Genomic DNA, 20881 nt, shown 5'->3' with positions numbered 1-20881 from the left:
AGCAGCAAGTAAGTAAAAATAACTCACATGCCCCAAGGCACTTGGTTTCTTTGAGCCATTTGATATTCGTAGGGGGTCTTGGGTCTTGTTTATGTCTAAAAACATCATTGCTAGTCCCATCTTCCCTCACACTTCCTGGTTCCAAGGTCTGGCAATACGTCTTTGAAATCTGGGCTCTCGGGAGATGTTATCATTACGTTTTCAAAGCCTTTGTTCTATCAGTGTAGTTGTGGGACTGTAACACTATGAAATGTTGAAAACATAATGTTAAAATCTGTAAATATAAGGACACAACTTTCTTAAGCTGCATCAAAGAAACAAAGCTAAAGTAACCCAAAAATCTACATGAGGTTGAAAAAAGGAAATCTCTAGATATAAAGTTTGATAGTAATGGGGAAAAAAAAAAAAAAAAAAACTGTGTAAACCCTCCATTTTGTTTTAAAGCCCAAAGTGATGAAGCCCAAGTGTCAACCATTGGAAATATGAACCACTCATGAGCTGTCAGAAGATACCGCATACACATGCTCAAGTAAGATCTCTCTACTTAAAGAGAGGGAGGCTAACACCTTTGAAGGACGTTTATTTGAAACTCAGTTCATATTCATTATGGCCTCACAATTTCCATGGAGATCTTCTCTGATTGTTTCACCTTTGTTTGCCCATCTCCCTTAACAATAGCCAACCTGACTTTACAAGGGCCAAAAGCAACCCCACAGGGACAGCAATTTTTTCTGTCCAACAGATTACACCCATTCTACCAAAAGGGATCAGGGATCAGGTAGGATCAGCTCCATGCAGTCATTCAGGGAAGCAGGCTCTTTCTATCTAGAGGTGCAGCCATTCTGTAGGACCTCAGAGTCCTCCTCTGGATCCCCTACATCTGGTCATCAGATGAGGGAAGAGATGGTATAGAGAAAATCTACCTGCTGCCACCTGTCCTTCTTCTCCTCACTCTTACAGGGTATCATGGGATCATAGGTGAAGAGGTAAGGGGTCATCATTTCAGTTACCAGCAACCCACTTTATAAATACATCACCAGAAAGGACAGTTCAAGACCTGCGGGCTTTGAATCAAGAATCCTGACTTTCTGGGGATAACTGAAATCCCCCAACAGAATTTCCAACCTGGCTCATTCTGGGAGCCCTCAATGTGATTCCTTTACTATTCAGTCCCAAGCCCTGTTTCCATGTTGATCTATGTTAGATGTCCTTGAAAGTGCAAGTTTCGCAATTATGAAAAATTGGATATCCTCATGATCATTTCTGAGTCTTATCTCTCCCAGTCTTCCAAATCTACTTACCTCACCATTTTCCAAAGGTACAATACGGGAATATTCAGTAACACAAAGTACATCATCGTCCTGGGTGACAGCCATATTTGCCTCCCGCCCAAATTCTTTTAAACAGTCTACTTTAGAATCTAGAAGGAAAATATTTTAATATTATAAAACAAAATATTATCATTTTGTTGCAAATCTCTTAAGAAGCCTTATGTTTCCTTAAGAAAATACACAAAGAAAGAAAGAACAGAAAGGCATTTAAAACTTTTAGAGAAAGGCTGATAATGGAGTTTTTAATTCATGAAAGAAAATACCAAGCCATTTCAGGCCAGTTGACTTTCAGTGGCAATGCTTGGAGATGCAGTGCTAACTCCACGCTCATACTTAGGCAAGTTTATCTTCTAAGGAAACCTAGTGGAAAACCCAATGCCTTTATAAGCAAAATTCTTGTCCACCTCTGTTCATCATAGGGTTCAGAAACCCTGACATTCTTCATTAGTGAAGATAACAGAGTCGAAGTAAGTAAAGCACAGCACAGGATCTATAAAGATGGAACTTAGTTTCTAATTCTGCATAAAGGGGAAAAGATTGGAGATGACAGTTATTAAAGTCATCTCATCAATTCACAGCTTCTACCATCTTACAGGTACTCCCAAATAGTGCCAAGAACTGTTATCATAAAAGGAGTTTCTACTTCATTTCTGCATGTGGTATCCTTGAAATTATTGAACACATGCTTGAGAAATGGGGATATTCTTTTTTTTTTTTTTTTTCCAAGATGGAGTCTCACTCTGTCGCCCAGGCTGGAGTGCAGTGGCACAGTCTTGGCTCATTGCAACCTCTGCCTCCTGGATTCAAGTGATTCTCCCACCTCAGCCTCCCGAGTAGCTGGGACCACAGATGCACACCACCACACTTTGCTTATTTTTGTATTTTTAGTAGAGACAGGGTTTCACCATGTTGGCCAGGCTGGTCTCAAACTCCTGACCTCAAGTGACCTGCCTGCCTTGGCTTCCCAAAGTGCTGGGATTACAGGCATAAGCCACCACGCCCAGTCAATGTTCTGAGAGTAATTTAGAGGTTAAAAGTGACCAGTCCCTAACTAGTCATAGTGAGAGATTAATTTTCTTTTCTTTTCTTTTCTTTTTTTTTTTTTGAGACAGAGTCTCATCCTGTTGCCCAGGCTGGAGTGCAGTGGTACAATCTTGGCTCACTGCAACCTCTGCTTCCTGGGTTCAAGTGATACTCCGACCTCAGCCTCCCGAGTAGCTGGGATAACAGGCACATGCCTGGCTAATTTTTGTATTTTTAGTAGAGACAGGGTTTCGCCATGTTGGCCAGGCTTGTCTCAAACTCCTGACCTCAGGTAATCCACCCGCCTTGGCCTCCCAAAATGCTGGGATTATAGGGGTGAGCCACCACACCCAGCCGAGATTAATTTTCTAATTAAATCCATAGTCTTGATCTGTTCCAAGTAATTAAAGCCATGCATAACATGGTAGGCAAGATTACTTACGAGCAAAATATTGCCATGGTGAGTAGGTGCTTCCAAAGTCTACGGATCTTTCCAAGACCCAAAGATCAGGGCGAGGAGAATTTGCAAATTTGATTAAAATATAGGCCACATGGAAGAGCTGATAAAACAAAAGAGATACATTTATTAATGTCATCTCATCGATTCACAGCTTCTACCATCTCTATATGATGCTGATTCCCAAGGCAACACATCCCACCACAATCCCTTGCTCAAGATCCCGATCCTGATTCCTAACTGTCTATTGGACATCTCTACCCAGCTGCAGCCTCTCAAGCTGATCAAATTCAAAACGAAAATCATTATCTTTCTTTCTCCACCAAATATACACATTGATCATCATCTTTGTCACACCTTAACCAATATGCCATTCCATTGCAACCAGTCTACAGTGTATCTTAAAGTCTATGCATTCAGAAAAGTCTGATGGCAAGCAGTAGTCATTACGTGCTAAACCCTCCCAGGGCCAAGAACCAAGAGAACAGCCCAGAGTGTTTCCCAGCAGTGTCCTAACCCTGGTTCCAGGTTTTGGAGAGATCACAGCTGCCAGAACTGAAACCCAAGCAGCCATTTGATGGAGTGTTAGCACTCCTTCCCTGTGGATCTCCTCCGGCCTCATCTTTTCCTGATTGTTCCCCCTCTTATTGGCTTTCTCATTCGCCCTCATCACTCTTTTGCCCATGGCCAGGATGATGCAAAAGTATGGAAGAGATGAAGTGGGGCTTCGGTCCCTCTTTCTTCACCTCCCACTCTTCAACTCCATGGTGCCTCCTATGTGAATCCCAGGAGCCTTTGCAGTTTATTCCCATTCCTTCCCCCAAAACTTATCTGGCTTGAATTTTGAACTCTGAGGTCCTATTTCCCAAAGAGCCTGGTATGACATTGAACACAGTGTTAAGCAAATCTATGTTAATGTGTTAATGAGTGAGGATTATCCCCACCCCCCTCCAGGCTCCCTGATCCCCAGGCAACAGATTTCCCGGTGACTGTCTGAGGAGCACTCTAGCCCAAGAATGCCCTTTGAACCACAGGCTCCTCTAGTTGGGGAGTAGGGAGTGCTCAGACCCTGTGGGTTCCTTTTCCTTCCCAGAAAAAAAAAATGAGTTTCATCTTAATATTTTTCACAAACAGTAGTATGGTAAGTTGTTTTTCTTTTTAAGTCTGAGAACTGCCAGCTAATGTAAACATTCCAAACCCCAAAGCAGAAGCCAACAAATCTAGGACAATGAGACTCAAACTTTTTGGTCTCAGGACCCCCTTTATATTTTTAAAAATTATTGAAGACCTAAAAAAACTTTTGTTTGTATGAGTTCTATCTATTGATGTGCCCCATATTAAAAATTAAAGTTTAAAAACTTTTAGATATACTATTAATTCATTTAATATAACAAACATTTTACATGTTAGCATAAATATATTTTATTAAAAATTACTATATTTTCTAAAACATGAAATTTTTGGTGAGAGCAGTGGCATTGCTTTACATTTTTGTTAAGCTCGCTGAGTTTTGGGCTTAATAGGAGAAAGCTGGATTCCTACACCTGCTTCTTCATTCACTCTGATGTGATATGTTGTTTGGCTGAAGTATTTGAAGATCTGGCCTCACATAGATCTGTAATGGAGGAAGGAGGACCCCTGGCCTTGTAGACCTCCCAAAAGGTCTTGGGGACCCTCACAGGTTCTCATCCATACTCTGAGAACCACTCCTCTCAGGCACAGAGATTTACCCTTTGCTCAAAGAAGCCCCTTTGCTTATCTCTGAGGAAGGAAGAATTGTCACACTGATTACTGGAAACCCTAAGCTCAGCCAGTTCTGTCCCTATCAAACACTTGCTCTTTGATCTTGAAAAAAGTGCTTATTTGGGCTCAGATTAACACTCCCGAGTTGTCTACCAACACGTGGAAAAAGTGATCCAACCTCATAAAAACTAATTAGGAATTATAATGTACTCTGAAAATCATAAAGCAATACTCTAAAGGTAGGTGTAACAATTTCCAAAGACACATCCCATTATGATGTAGTGAAGGAATTCATAGAAAATCCAAGAATTCATGTTTGGAAAATCAGAGCTAATATATTTCGCTAAAAACTCTTTGCACATCTCTCTCAGACCACATTAAAATAAGGCCACTGTTAATTATGTGAGTTTTATAGACTACAAATGAAACTTTTTTGAATACAGTAATCATTCAAAGCATTCTTAATCCCTTCCACCAAACTCCCACAATCGTAGCACACATAGCCCTCTAAAAAACTATTTATCTAATAGGTCATGATTTAATGAATAATGAATACTGTCTTTCCACATACCATGTTAAGCACTTCACAAACATTCTCTCATTTAGACCTCATAATAAGAAGCGGAGTTTTATTAACCCCACTTTAAAGATGAGGAAAGTTTGGCCTAGAGAGGTTAAGTAACAAACCCACACCTTGCAGGTATAAAAACACTCAGCCTAAGTGTATTCCACCCACTGAGCGTTTGCTATGTCACAGGACCTGATAGGTACTGAATATTTGACCTGTTTCATCTTGGGGGGAAGAAGTCGTCAGAGAAGTGCCAAACATTATTTCCCAATATGCTAAAATTCTATTCTAGAGAGCCCAGGGGTGGGGAGCTATGTTATGATATATCTCAAGTGTTAATTGAGGGCATTGGTTTTCTAAAGTTGTACTTTCTGCTACTACAAAGCTATATGAACGAAGTAGCTTCAGTGGCTCAGAAGGGAGCCTCTCTGTCCTCTCCTACAGGACAGCTCAAAGAACAATACAATGAATACTCATATGCTTTTCACCTAGATTCACCAACTGTTAACAATATACCATATTTTTTTGTTCTCTACACACACACACACACACACACACATTTTTCATTCTTTGAAAGGAAGTTACAGACATCATAATACTTTCCTCCTAAATACTTCAGCATGTTATCTTCCAAGAACATGGATATTTCTTCTACATAAATTCAACATTTTCATGTGTAAGAAATTTTACCATGTATTCAAAATTGTATTTAATCCATTTTCCATATTCAAATTTCCCTGATCCTCTCAATAATCCCCATTGTATTATTTTCCCATCTTGGGATTTAATCAAGGATTACATATGGCAGTGAGTCGTCAGGTCTCTTTTGTCCCCTTTAATCCACGAGTTTCATCTTGTTTCTAGGTAACGTTTGATTTTTTTTTTTTTTTTTTTTTTTTTTTTTGAGACTGAGTCTTGCTCTGTCGCCCGGGCTGGAGTGCAGTGGTGCGATCTTGGCTCACTGCAAGCTCCACCTCCCGGGTTCACACCATTCTCCTGCCTCAGCCTCCTGAGTAGCTGGGACCACAGGCACCTGCCACCACGCCTGGCTAATTTTTTTGTATTTTTAGTAGAGACAGGGTTTCACCGTGTTAGCCAGGATGGTCTCGATCTCCTGACCTCGTGATCCACTTGCCTCAGCCTCCCAAAGTGCTGGGATTACAGGCATGAGCCACCGTGCCCGGCCTGATTCTTTTGAAGCATTATGACACTTAAAAATCCCAACTCTAGCAGCAACTGATGTGCCCCTCTGCCTGTTACGGTATCCTGCCACCCAGGCCTAACTTAATAAGTCCACTGATGGCACCAACTCATCTTCCAGCACTAATTAGCTAGAACATGCCACTTTTCAATGTTTCCCTCCCATTTTTGTCTTAGGAATTATTTCTGAGGTTCCCCAATGTATGTTTATGTGCTCTGAATATTGGTAGGGTGCATCTCTTTGGTTTGGATCCCATTTGCACCAAGCGACTATATGTGTTATTTATCACCACGCCTGCTGTGTAACATGCCCTGGAATCTTGCCAAGGTCTCCAGCTCTGCAGCAAATCTCCTCTGACACTTGCAGATTCAAAATGTCATAGTGAGGCAGAGTGAGTGGTCTCCTAATTATGTTCACAGCCCGGTTCAGGCATGTTAAGCCAACAGGTAGGGATTTATTCTGTTTTGCTTGGTAATTTTAAATTATATGCTTGTTGAATCACTCCTTCTGCTACATTCCTTTTTTACTCTCAGTACTTATGTTTACTCTTTGGCCACTGAAAATACTTCAAAGCACACATGAGTGCTGCTAGAGATTTGCTGATATAAACAAGGACCCTCTGTGAGACTAGAAAGCACCAAGCTATGGAGCCACTGTAGGTAGAAAGGCAAAGTTGTGCATTTTCAAAGAGATCATATTTGGGGGTCAGAGATAAGGGGAGAAATGATGGAGAGGGACTGAGTTGTAATCTCTCCACGTGCTTTTGTAATAAGCTAAAGATAGCTTGAAGTGTGTTGGTGATTGTTTAGGTAGAGAATCAAAGTAGTCTTTTAAATAATGTTTTAATAAAGCAGATAATGATCATAAAAGGGGGAGTGTGAGGCACTTCAACTTCATAAGACTTCAGGGTGAGTAGGGAAGACAAGAGGGTGTCCTCTGATCCTTGTTTCTCACCCCAGTGCTGCATGCTCTGAAGCCTCTGAAATTATAGCTTGGTACAGCCTGTCCTCTATTCATTTCAGGGCCTTCCTGGACTGACTGCATGTAATAGGTGTTCAATACATGCTATGAATGAATAAATGAGTGGATGGATGGATGGATGGATGGATAGTAAAGCTGTGTAGCTGCTACTGAGTTCAACGGGCAGGTACCAGTTGGCAAACACAGAGACAGAGCTGAACCCCGAAGTGGTCCTACCCTGGTGTCTAAGCTAAGTTGTAGTAGAATCAACTCCCCTGGGGGGGAAATCTCTGCCCTGTCACCCACTGGCTATGTGACTCCAAGTACATGACTTACCTACTCTGAGATTTCATTTATTTGCTCATAAAATGATCAAAAAAGATATTTAAGAAAATAAAGAAGAATAATATCTACTTCATACAAATTTGATATTCTCCTTCTAAAAGAGCACCTGTCATGCACTGCGGTACCTGTTTTCATCTGTCATTCCCACTAGGCTGCACCATCTTTGGTCTTAATCACTCCTATATCCTCAGAAAAGAGGCTTAATACATGTCGTTGAATTGAAATTAAACTAACAGATGGGATTGTGAAAGTGCAAAATACTGTGCAAGTACACTTAAAGTCACATCCAAAATAAGCTTCCTACTCAACTAAATAGTACTGCCTGTTCCAGAAAACTCTAAGTTTATAATAAAAGTGAGATCAGTCTGTCAATAGGTTTATAATTTAATAAACATACTATTCCACAAGGTAGCATTTCATAATTTACTTCTCCCAACTTTTTATTTTGCATAATTTGTAAACCTACAGGACAGCTCAAAGAACAATACAATGAATACTCATATGCTTTTCACCTAGATTCACCAACTGTTAACAATATACCATATTTTTTGTTCTCTACACACACACACTCATTTTTGATTCTTTGAAAGGAAGTTACAGACATCATAATACTTTCCTCCTAAATACTTCAGCATGTTATCTTCCAAGAACATGGATATTTCTTCTATATAAATTCAACATTTTCATGTGTAAGAAATTTTACCATATATTCAAAATTGTATTTGATACATTGTCCATATTCAAATTTCTCTGATCCTCTCAATAATCCCCATTGTATTATTTTCCCATCTCGGGATTTAATCAAGGATTACATATGGCAGTGAGTCGTCAGGTCTCTTTTGTCCCCTTTAATCCACAGCAGTCCCCCAACATGTTTTGTCCTTCCTGACACTGACATTTTGAACAGTGCAAAATGTCCCACAGTCTGTTCTAAGTCTTAATGTTCCATCGTAGAATTGGTCACAGAATCACAGAACGTCCCACAGTCTGAATTTGTCTGCTTATTTTATCATAATTTGACTCAGATGGAGCATTCTTGTTTGTTTGTTTTGAGTCAGAGTTTCACTCTGTCGCCCAGGCTGGAGTGCCATGGCACGATCTCGGCTCACTGCAACTTCCACCTCCTGGTTTCAAGTGATCCTTGTGCCTCAGCCTCCCTAGCAGCTGGGATTACAGGTGTGCACCACCATGCCCAGCTAATTTTTGTATTTTTAGTAGAGATGGGGTTTCTCCACGTTGGTCAGACTGGTCTCGAACTCCTGACCTCAAGTGATCCGCCCACCTCAGCCTCCCAAAGTGCTGTCAGGTGGGGCATTCTTGGCCAGATCACTAAGTGGGTGGCACTTCCTTCTCATGATGTCACCAAGAAGCACGTGAAGCCAAGCTGTCCTATCATTGATAATGCTAAGTTTCATCACTTGCTTAAAAATATGTCCATCATATTTCCCCATCGTAAGTTACCTTTTTTACATTTGTAATTAATAAGTAACCTGGGGGAGACACTTTGAAACATTTATTTTTATTAACTAAATTATAAATGCCCCTACTACCCAGGTACAAAATACAAATACAAATTATGAAAAATAAGTCACTAAATATAGAACCAAGCAATTACATTTACTTTGTGGTTGGTGTCCATTTGAAAAACTTATCAACTGAGCCAGTTTTATAGAGTTTTTTTTAATTGAGAAGAAACGATGGCGATTAAAATTCAGCTGCAGTTTATTAACCTGGTTTGACTTTTTTTTACAAAATGAAGTACAATCCTCACAGAACAACCAAGGCCAGGGATGAAAATACAACCCAACCAGTCTGAAAAGGGATCCTTTTAATCCTGACCCAAAGAGTCCATCTGCCAATAGTTCAGCAAGAACACTTCTTTCTTTTGGGTTTATCATCACCCTGTGCTGAAAAACTCAGGCCCTGGCACTATCAGAAAGAGTATGCTTGGCTTTGGGAGGCCAAGGCGGGTTGATCACAAGGTCAGGAGATCGAGACCCTCCTGGCTAACACAGTGAAACCCCGTCTCTACTAAAAAAATACAAAAAAAATTAGCCAGGCGTGGTGGCAGGCGCCTGTAGCCCCAGCTACTCGGGAGGCTGAGGCAGGAGAATGGCGTGAATCTGGGAGGTGGAGCTTGCAGTGAACCAAGATCGCACCACTGCACTCCAGCCTGGGCGACAGAGTGAGACTCTGTCTCAAAAAAAAAAAAAAGTGTGCTTGGTTTAGGTCTAAGGAGTACTGACTCTCAGCTCCTCTTACTGGTTCCCAGAAGTACCTGCTCACCCAGAGGAGGGAAGGTGGATCACTCCAGAAACTTAGAGGAAGGGGCTCAAGAGGTCCCTAAGTCCCCTCCCACACTAGCATCTCATTCTGAGGGGAACTCACTGCATTGCTGACAAGTTCTGGCCATTACAGGTTTCCTCCATGTTTGTCAAAAACTTTCTCTCATCAGCCCTCCTTCCCCTGTGGAGTAGCACAGATGTCTACTCTCCATCCCACATGGCAGCCTGCCCAGAATTTAAATGCCCATACCCTGTCTCCCTAGGTTCTTTTAAAAAAATCGAGATTCAAGTCAGCAGGAGGCAAAGATTAGGGTGGAAACTGGAAAGGAGAAGAGAGAGTGTCTCACTTTCTAATATAAAAGAACAACAGGAGCCTGAGAAATAAAATCCCTACACCAAAACTCAGTCTAAAGATTTGGGTCACCACAACAACTTGGAAAATGACAATCTTAATGAAAGATTTCAGGAAAAAAAAATGGTAAGACAAAGGGGAAGTTGTTAGGTATGACACGTAGATTTCATACTTATAAACTTTGAACTCTAGGGGAGGAAAGAGAAGGATTGATGACATATGGCATAATTTTCAGTCCTAGTGGTCTTTAATCATTACTCCCTAAATAGACTTAAAGTGCAGAACTTGAGACCAAACTGTTACTCAAGAGCATTTTATCCACAACTAACAACTTACAAATAGATTTGGTGGTGACTATAAATAAACTGAGGTCTGCCGGAACCCAACAGCTCTGAGCTCAATTTCATAACTGAGTCTTGTCGTTTATCCTACTCTCTGTAATGACTTTCAACTGTCATGGATTTGTTTTGTCTGGGACCTGGTTCTCCCTGTAAAACTCACTTTTTCTCATTCACACTTTTTTGCTGAACTGATGAGTAGCCTAAGAATGTGTCTGACGAACTTTACAGAACAAAGAAAATTCTATAGTCATGTTCTTCCAAAACAAAGAGATTTAACTAACTCAACTTTAATAACCAGCAACCAAGTTACCTAAATCCTCCTTCAATCTATTTATATTTTTTAGACCAAACAACTCCTAAAAATATATGGATTTTTATAAGTGGCTTACACCAGAACAGGCTTCAACAAAATATTTCTCAGTGATGATAATTTGTCCTAAATTAGATTCTAAATGATGTTATTGTTGTTTTTCATAAGTAAGTTCATACCCTCCATAACACTCCAGTTTCCTCCTCTTGGCCAATATGCTTCTATCTAAAGAGTGTTAACATTTCTGGTCTGCACTCATAATGGTTCTTTCCAACTTTTAATTGTCATATCTATTCCCTTCTCCTTCTGTTACATCTTTCTTAAGATTCAGCATCCTTGGCTAACTCAGAGTTTTACTTAAGGCTGAAATTATCCTTTGCTGTTTTTCCAATGCCCTTACTCATGTCAGGACACTTCAGAAACCTTTTTGACTACATATCTAAAGGGCATAACGAAGCTCACTTAAATTGGCTCAGTATGTTTAATTTTATTAGTCAGAATATTTATTTTGGGAGTGAGCTTTATGTTGGAGTGTCATTTCAAATCAGCTGGGCTACAGATTAAATATTCTTCTTAAAACTTGCCCTTTGCCCAAAAGCTGCCTTTGCTTTCTGAACACTATATCCCTTAATTTGGTAGTTGTCGTACCATGGTCTGGGGTCTCTGGAAAATTGAAGGGGATATTTTATTGGTTGTCACAATGACAAGCCCAAATAAGGTAAGAGGCTGTGCATCTGCAGAGGCACCAACCTGCACTCTAAGGTCACAGTTCCAGGATTAGGAGGCCACTCTCTGGGTGCTTGGGTGTAGCACAAGGGACACTGGGCAGCTGTCCAGAGTAAGGCCAGAGAGGAAGCCATGGTGCAGGTATCTGTCTTTTGTTTCCTTGACTTCCAAGGATCTGAATCCCCTTTCCACCATATGAATCTTGCTGGAACAGAATGCAACTCCAACTTTAGAAGCTGAAAATACCAGCTTTTTCAGCTCCCCTGGCAGGTAAGGCAGCAGGGATACACCCGCTGGGCTCAGTGAATTGCATGATTCCTTCCAAGAGTCTGCATCTAGAGCAAGTGATGCAAAAAGGCAGAGACACTGAAGAATTCTTTCTGGAAGTGGCTGTGATGGCAGCACCATCTCACTTCCAGGGACAGTGGCTGATCCCAGCAGGGGTGTCCTGAGTCTCCTGTCCAGGCTCAGGGCTGACGTGTGGTCAGGACTAGCCACGGCAGGTAGTGTTCAAACACAGCCGTGTCCTCACAGGTGGGCTCTGTGCCTTCTGCTGCTGTGGTCCTGACTATGCAGCCTTCTTCACCTCTGCTCATTTTCTGGGCCTGATTCTCCATGCTCCTCAAACTCCCACCACTTCCCACCTATGCTCCCTCCACCCTCATTGAGTCCTGTTTTTCTTTCACTAGCAAAATCAAAACCACAAAAAAGGAACCGCTTCCTTTACTTTCCCAAGTCTACGAATACATTTGCATCTGCACATCCACTCCTTCTTCTCTCCAGAAGGAGGGAGGGAGGAACCTCCTCCTGTCAAAAGCCAATCCCTCCCTCTTCTAGCTAGATTGCACTTCCCTGCCTTCTGTTGGACCCACCCATCATCAGCTTGCAAGTGTCTCTCCCATCCCAAAGAAAACGCCTCTCCTTCCATCCAGATCCTCTTCCAGCCCTACCCCACCTCTCTTCTCCCCACACATCCACACTTCAACTGCTGTGCGGGGACTCACTCCCCTCTGCTCTTGCAGTTCTCTCAGAGTTCAGGTCCCAGTCCAGGCTTGCCTCCCTCCACACTCTACCTCCATCTTACACCACCGACAATTGATTTAAATTTCCAGCCCAGACTTCTCACAGAGACTTCAGAGCCAGATTTCCTGGAGGCACGGCACTTCCACCCCAGCTCAGCGTGACCCAAACTGAGGCCTGACCCCAGCCCCCTGGAGCCTGATAACTCCTACTTAAGCTCAGGCCTCCGCTGAGCGGTCCCTCTGGGTAGTTGTCTGCATTCTCTGCTTTGTGCAGCACTGCACTTCTCCTTTAAAACACTCCTCACAAGAGTGATTAAATAGTCAAGTCTAGAATGCACGTGGCCTTGTGAATACAAGACACGCACTCAGTCTTCTGGCTCGCTTCTCACCTGCAGCAGGAATCCTCTGAGCCCATGCTGCTGTGGGCCAGGGCAGGGCCGGTACCCTGCCTGGATGAGGGCGATGCTGAGAGTCAGCCAGAACCCTAAGGATTCCACTTACTTGGCGTAAAACAGGACACAGGACAGCTCAAAGTCACTTTCACTGTAATGAGAAGGCACGTCCCAAGTGAACTCTTGGATCAGGATGTCAGAACTTCCCTTGAGTTCCAAATGCCCCCACATAAATGCTCTGGCTCTTCCAAGGACCCCAGCAGGCATCTTTCATAGCAGAACAAATGTGTGGGTCAGAGTGACATCGCAGGGCAGGGGGGCTATGAAAGGTCACCAAGGAATGGGGTGAGGGAAGGTGGCTGGGAAGGGGAGTGAAGTGCGGGTGGATTCCATGCCTGATGCACAGCAGAACTGGGTTTCTGCCCCATCAGCATAGGCTGGGAGCCAGGTGACTTGATTGGAATGTACCTGAGCCTCAGTTTCCTGAAATCCAGCTCTGGGATGTCACTGCTGGGAACTAGGGCAGGGATGGCAGCCTACCCCAGAAGGGACGTGGAGTACAACAGTAGCCAGGGAGGTGGACAGGTAAGCCAGACAGATCTGCCTCAGAAGGTGTGGATTAAACAGAGAAACTGGAGCCAGCAGTCTTGGCTCTGGGCACACCCAGCGAGCCTGGGGGCAACATATCCTACTTTGCCCACTGGAGGAGGGGACTAGTGGTGGGGCTGGGGGAAGCATTTTCCATGCCAGCAAGGACAATCCCACTAAAAACAATCCAGCTACTTCTAGGGGAATGCAGTCTGGGTCTTAAGAGGGTAGGTGGTAGTGGCTGAGCATTCTGGAGAGGGGCCTCTGGGCTGGAGTATGGGAAACCCCAAGGTCCCTCATCCCCAGCGTCCACACAATGACAGGTCTTCCCCTGCACACCTTCCCTGGACCCAGCTCCACCCCCTTCCCTTAATCTCTCATCCCTTTGTCTTCCTTCCTTAAGCTTTTCCCAATCCTGGGAGCCTTCTGTGCTCCCTGTAACCCAAATACTACACAGAGAGGATTTAGGATTTTCCCCCAAAATCAGTATTGGCTTCTACCACTCTATCTTGCAAATGTGAAATATTAAAGCTTTTATAACTACATGGGACTAGTTGAGTTTTTTGGGCATAGCTTAAGGGAGAATTCTAATTTGTAACATTTTTATTAGAAAAAATGCAATTTAAGTTTGAAATATCTGATGTAACTTTCGGTACACACCTCATTTATACCTGTATATGATTTCCCCCAAGGCAATACTATATAAAATAATCTAATGTTGAAATGGGACAATATGATCAATGTGAAAGATAGTCTCACTAACTGACCATACAAATACCACCCTATAGTCATCAAAAGCAAAGAAATAGATGCATATCCAGCAATATGGGTGAACCCACATAATATAAAGCCCAGGAAAATTGAAGACGTCAAACTAGATGTGATAGCACATTTATACAAAGTCTAAAAATACATACATTAAAAAAGCACTTCATATTTTATGAGCAGTGTATTGTAATGGTTTAGAGTGCAGAATCTGGAGCCAGAATGTCTGGTGCTAGTTTCCAAACTGTGCCATCTCTTAAGAAATTAAGCTTTGAGATTCACTCAATCTCCTTGTGCCTTATTACACTTGTCTGTATAAAGAAATAATAATAATACTTAATGTTGAAGTTTTTGAAAGGGCCCAATAAAAACCATCCCTCATCCCTATCTGGTTCTGAACCAATTAAGAAATAAGAAAGAAGAGCAGGGCAGATGAGGGCAAAAGACCATATTTCTGGGGAAGCGGGTCTTAGAGGATGCAGGTTGTAGTTGCTGATACACCCTGTGGCCGGGCAGCCCATGTGGCTCTTCTCTGCTCAGGGTGAAGCAGAGAAGAGCACTGGGCTGCTCCCAAGGGATGAGGCGGAGCTATGCATGCCCAGCTCTAGACTCCACACTCACCATCTGGAAAAAAGTGGGCAGAGAAAGGCCAGGAGCATGCCCAGGGGGTCCCTCTGCATTGAAAGAGACATCGGTGCACACGTAACACACAAGGTTGGCGTGAGGAGTAAGAGCCCATTCCTGCGGTACTCTTGACACAGAGCACAGCACACAGTAGGTGCTCAGCCCACAGCAGTGAGCACACCTCAAGGGAGCGTGTTTAAGGATAAGTAGCAAAGAGGTCAGAGCAGATGCTTATGAAGGAGAAGGGATCAGGAATGGGGATCTTAGACAAAGGAGGAAAACAGAAATAAAACAAGAGACAGGCACAGCTCACAACACGCTAGGAATGAAGATGTATGAGCAGCTCACTCCTAGAAGCCTACACGCATAGCTCTACAACTCTCTAACAACTTCTTCCTGTGGAGACAGAATGACTCAAAACTAAATGGAACAGCAGTCTCTAGTAATCACAAAATATATATTGCTGCATGTTCTGGTCAAATGACTTGGCAAAAATCCCAGGGAATCTTTTGAAATGTTGATAGCCCCTTGTCCTGGTTCCAGGCCAGCCTCAGGAGCCACCTTTGGTTCAGGGTAGAGAGAAGATGGCACAATGGGGAGAGCCCCATAAATGCAATTGCCAGTGGGCACATGTACCCAAGGGGGAGTCACATGCAGTCTACGAGGAACCCTTTCCTTCTTGTGGTTTTGGCAGTCAGTACTTGAGATTATTCTTTAACTCACTCTTGTTAGCTAAGAGAAATAGGTATATTAACCGCCTCACTGGTAAAGAAAGAAGACAGCTTCCACTTGAATTGCAATTCAATTGCCCAGGGAATAAGTCCATCCCAAATTTGGGAAAACTTTCTGAGCTTTAAAATATCCATCTGGACGGCCAGGTCCTGCTCTTGCTGGCCGTCCAGATCCCACAGCTCTGCCTTGTATCTCCATGACCCTGTAAATTTCTGGCTTCTTCTTTTCTCGGCATTCTACTCAGGCTGGAAAGACCTTTCCATAAACCAAACCCAGGACTGGTTGCTCCTTGAAACTCCTGGTGCACAGGCACAAAGGCCTAAGGATGGCCACGTGGGGCTATCTTTTTACTGTAGTTCGGTCAGAATCTCAGTTTCTGTTCATGGAGTTCTAAAAGGAAATCTTTGCTTTTTTTCTGCTCCATTCCAGGGAATCAATTTGGAAAGTTCTGTCCATCTGCCTTTTGTCCTACAACTGAGGAACTGAGGATAGTTAGAGGCACACTCCGTTAGAGTGGAGTTTGTTTCTATCATGGTAAGTTAGCTGTGGTTGCAGTGACCATGCATGCCAAAACCTCAGTGGCTTCAAATAATGTTTGCATCTCACCCATGCCCCATGTGTACTGAAGGTGGGCTCCGCTCCATGCTCTTCTCACCCAAGGACACAAACTGATGGAGGCTGTATTGTCCGGAACATCCCTGAGGCAGAGGGAAGGAACTGTGGTGCATGGGGAACCAAAGCAGGCCCCATGGTCCCGTTTTCTGTTAAAGACACAGGACATTCAGAATACCCTGAGCCTGGAAGGAGACCTGGAAATCCTGGTGAGCCAGGAGTACAGACAATGATGTTTAGGCGACCCCACTGCATACCAGTTTGGCCCCACTGTCCTGGCTAAGTTGGAAATCAGTGGTGGTAGAAGTTGAGACGGCAGAGATGTTGCGTCACTTTTTCTCCACTCACGTGTCCCACGTTGGCCATGGAGGATCACTGTGGCTGAGAGAACACAGAGTGTATCCCTGATGCAGGGAAAATGTCACTGCAGCACTCTAAAACTTCAGTGTACATTAGAAGCAACCAGAAAGCATGTTAAAATGCAGATTCCCAGGCTATAATTCTGGAAATTCTAATTCAGTAGAAATTCAGAGAGCTCAAATTTGGTAGATCAGCAGGAAGTACTGATGATCAGTACTCATGACCTTGACTCATGATCAGGTAGCCCTGGTCATGACAGACTAGTAGAGATGACCAACCATTCCAGTCTGCCTGGGACTATCCTGGTTTTAGCACTAAAAATCCTGCATCTCCAAAACCCCTCAATCTCAGGCAAACTGGGATAACTGGTCACCCTATGAAAAGGGCCCAATAAACTCCAATTTATCTTCTAAAGACAAATGGAAAAGCTTCTTCTTTGTGAAACCTTCCTGAAATGGTTTGGCTATGTCACCACCCAGATCTCATCTTGAATTATAGCCCCCATAATTCCCACTTTGTATGGCAGGGACCTGGTGGAAGATAATTGAATCATGGAGGGAGTTTCTCCCGTACTGTTCTCATGGTAGTGAGTAAGTCTCACAAGACCTGATGGTTTTATAAGGGAAAACCCCTTTTGCTTGGTTCTCATTCTCTCTTCTCTGCTGCCATGTAAGACATGCTTTTCGCCTTCTGCCATGATTGTGAGGTCTCCCTAGCCATGTGGAACTGTGAGTCCATTAAACCTCTTTTTCTTTATAAATTACCCAGTCTCAGGTATGTCTTTATCAGCAGCATGAAAACGGACTAATACACTTCCTAAAATATTCCAAGCAAAGATAATGCCTCCCTCCATGGTAGTTACACTTATCAGGGATACCCTAATCTTTGTGCATGCATTTGACTCTCCAAGAAGCATGTGAAACCCCAGAAGCCAAAGCTGCCCACTGAACTAGAAACCCAGGCCTCCTCTGCTTGGCTCCCTGGGCTACTGATTAGTCCCACACCTGGAGCTCTATCTGCTGGGATTCTTCAGCTTGAGGAAATGCAGGTCAAGAGAGGATAAGTGGGCAGGTGATTGCAGTAGCAAGTAAAAGTCAAAAACAGTGGCACCTGCCAGAAGGATTAGTCAAGCAGAATTATTAAATTAATAGTAAGAAGGACAAGAAAGAGGAGAACTAGCACTTGTTGAGGATTTAGTTTGTGCCAGGTACTAATGCTTACACGTTTTGTGGCCTTTACAACACCCCTAGTATGTCAGTACTATTATTATCTCTAATTTATAGATAGAGAAGCTGCAGTTTGGAGAAGACACATGGCATGTTTACAGTTACCCAGTGAGTAGGTAACAAAGCAAGGATGTAAACCTACATCTGTAGGATTCCGAAGCCTGTGCTCTTAAGCAATTAGCTTCCCTGGTATCTCAAACAGCTACAGGATGAGATAGAGCCAATGCGAGGGAGTTTGATGCTGAAAACCTGCCCACCCTGCAGGTCCCTTCTTCAAGGAGCCTTTCCTCCCTGGGTGGTTCCGCGAGGGATTGCTGCACAGACTGATTTTGCAGCACCCATGTGAACATACCCAAGAAAGCCAATTTCTGTTTACTGATCAAACAGAAGGAATGGAAAGAGTTAGCTGGGTGTGAGAAGTTTTACCCCAATCTTTGGGTCTGTGTGTCCCTAACATACCATGTTCATTCCCACCCTCAAAGTCACTTGGGAGGCTTTGCCCCCTCCTCCTCCTGGATCTCATCTTTCTGCACCAAAGCTCTCGCCTCTTCCCTGCTGCCCATCCTACTACTAGCCCCATCCTTTGCCTCAGCTCCTCTCTTCCCTCTGAGCCCTTCTAGCCCCTGGCTGCTCAGAATGTGGCCCACAGACCAGCAACCTTGACCTCACCAAGGGGCATCTTAGAAATGCAGGATCTACCGGCACAGCCACACCTTGTGAATCAGAATCATCATTTTAATAAATGATCCAGATGCACATTAAGGTTTGGGAAGCACTGGTTCAGCCCATAATACACACCCTTGTTCCATCAGAATCACATTGCCAGGGCTGCCCTTTCTCCTAAGGAAAGCTGATCTCATGTGACTCTGAAGTCAATGTATTACCTCTCCTAAAGACATTAGCCTTTTATTTTATTTTTTATAACTTCAACTTTTACTTTAGATCCAAGAAGTGCATGTGTAGGTTTGTTACATGGGTATATTGCGTGATGCTGAGGTCTAGGGTACAACAGATCCCATCATCCAGGTAGTGAGCATAGTACCCAGTAGTTTTTCAACCCTTTTCCCCTCCCTCCCTCCTCTAGTAGTCCCCAGTGTCTGTTGTTGCCATCTTTAAAGACATTAGCCTTTTAAAAGCTTTATCCTCAGCTAAAGGAATTCCAGGCTCATGGGAAACGTACTCTTACCTCCTGAAATTACACCATGCCAACAGCTGCCAGACCATCTCCCTGGAAAGCTGGCCCTGTTTTCCTGCCTGTGAAGTGTATGTCTTCTTCATGCCATGACTGCACACCAGTTTGTGGGGCAAAGTAAGTGTCTTCAGGTAGATAGTACAAAGTACAGTGTATTTGTGCAGGTCTATCTGCCATAAGATAACACATTGCGCAAAGAATTTCACTGTAGAGCACGCTTTAGTCCCCAGCTGTCCTCCAAAGAAGCAATAAATCTTAACAAGAAGAGAGAAAATGACTAGGAAGAAGTACAATGTGGGTGGGAGGGGTGTTTTAAAAGAATGCCTCAAGACATTATATGTCATGTTCTAGATGCTTAGGATGAATCCCTGTATATTTAGAATCCCACTCTTAGCTAGCAACACACATATTATTATCCCACTGTCACTGGAAACATTTAAGAGCAAAAGAAAAAATTCTCTGGGAATGAAGTAGTACAATAGCTCATGAGGTCTTATAATTAAAGGATATATTTGCTCAAGGGGAAAACAACCAAATCAATTTTAAAAGGCAACAGCTGAGTAAAGGCAGGTTCTTTGTTCATTAGGGGTTGTAAAAGGAAAATTATAACCTGGCACCGTCTTCAGACAGCCTTTGATGTTCAGTCATTCTGCTTGCTGTTGAGCTTCTCTGTAACAATCCACTTAGAAAAAACCCAAGAAATAAGCCTTGGTAAGCTCATAAAGTTTGAGAGTCTTCCGCAGAATTGCACTATACTTCTCAACATGACTCAGAAATATATAACACTGTAAAACAAGAAATACTTCTGTATGAATATACAAATTTTTCAGGCTTAGAATAATCATAAAGGTAAAATATGCCCGGACAGCGTATTCTAAGTAAGAAAAAATGTATCACTGAAATGAAAACAGCAATTATATTTCACTGTTTCATCAATATATTGCTTGTATTCATCTACATCCCATTTTGTTTAAGAAAAAAAGAGTGAAGGCTGGGCGCGGTGGTTCATGCCTGTAATCCCAGCACTTTGGGAGGCTGAGGCAGGCGGATCACCTGAGGTTAGGAGTTCAAGACCAGCCTGGCCAACATGGTGAAACTCCACCTCTACAAAAATACAAAAATTAGCTGGGCGTGATGGTGGGTGCCTGTAATCCCGGCTACTCAGGAGGCTGAATCAGGAGAATCGCTTGAGCCCGGGAGGCAGAGGTTGCAGTGAGCCAAGATTGCACATTGCACTCCAGCCTGGATAACAGAGCGAGACTCCGTCTCAAAAAAAAAAAAAAAGAAAGAAAAAGAAAAAAAGACTGGGGAGGAGACTGAGGGCAGTGTATAAGGATGGAAAGAAAATGGCAATGTGAAATCACCAAAAATCAAAAAAAAAAAGGAGTAAAAGCAAAATTACAGACAGGGATGAAATGTTGGAACTTGTAATGAGGTTTGCACACAAAATAATGCAGGCCATGAAGCTCTGTCCACCTGCATGGTGGAGCCATACATTTGCCCCTATGCTTCTAGTAGCCAGCAAAAAGAGGGAAACATAATCCCAGGGTCCATACATTTTTGTTTTGTTTTGTTTTTTAATGTCCTAAAGAAGCACAACTATTCCGGGACTAAAGGGATTGTCCAAATGGATCTTTGCAGGGGAACACAGTGGGCAGTGATGAACAACATCATGACAGCATCCTGTGAGAGGGACAGCAATTATGACCAAACACCCACACAGGCC

At 43.0% G+C, this 20881-nt stretch overlaps 1 protein-coding gene and 1 long non-coding RNA gene across 2 annotated transcripts in view; one reads left to right on the top strand and one right to left on the bottom strand.

Moving 5' to 3' along the window:
- The window catches only part of LAMA3 (laminin subunit alpha 3), a 261658-nt gene that overhangs the window by 205095 nt on the left and 35682 nt on the right, over positions 1–20881 (bottom strand). The window contains exons 3-4 of the mRNA XM_031003750.3: positions 2797–2914; positions 1302–1420 (exon numbers count right to left, since the gene is read on the bottom strand). Coding sequence (XP_030859610.2) covers positions 1302–1420; positions 2797–2914 — 237 coding nt within the window. The remainder of the gene's footprint in view (positions 1–1301; positions 1421–2796; positions 2915–20881) is intronic.
- LOC129528325 (uncharacterized) lies at positions 704–19150 on the top strand. Its single transcript, XR_008673567.1, has 3 exons — positions 704–778; positions 16195–16299; positions 19112–19150. It is a non-coding gene; the product is annotated as an uncharacterized lncRNA (long non-coding RNA).

The sequence above is a fragment of the Gorilla gorilla genome, chromosome 17 (assembly GCF_029281585.2).
Source record: "Gorilla gorilla gorilla isolate KB3781 chromosome 17, NHGRI_mGorGor1-v2.1_pri, whole genome shotgun sequence".
Taxonomy (NCBI): domain Eukaryota; kingdom Metazoa; phylum Chordata; class Mammalia; order Primates; family Hominidae; genus Gorilla; species Gorilla gorilla.
Note: the sequence above shows the minus strand (reverse complement) of the source record. Positions and strands in the feature narration are given on the sequence as shown.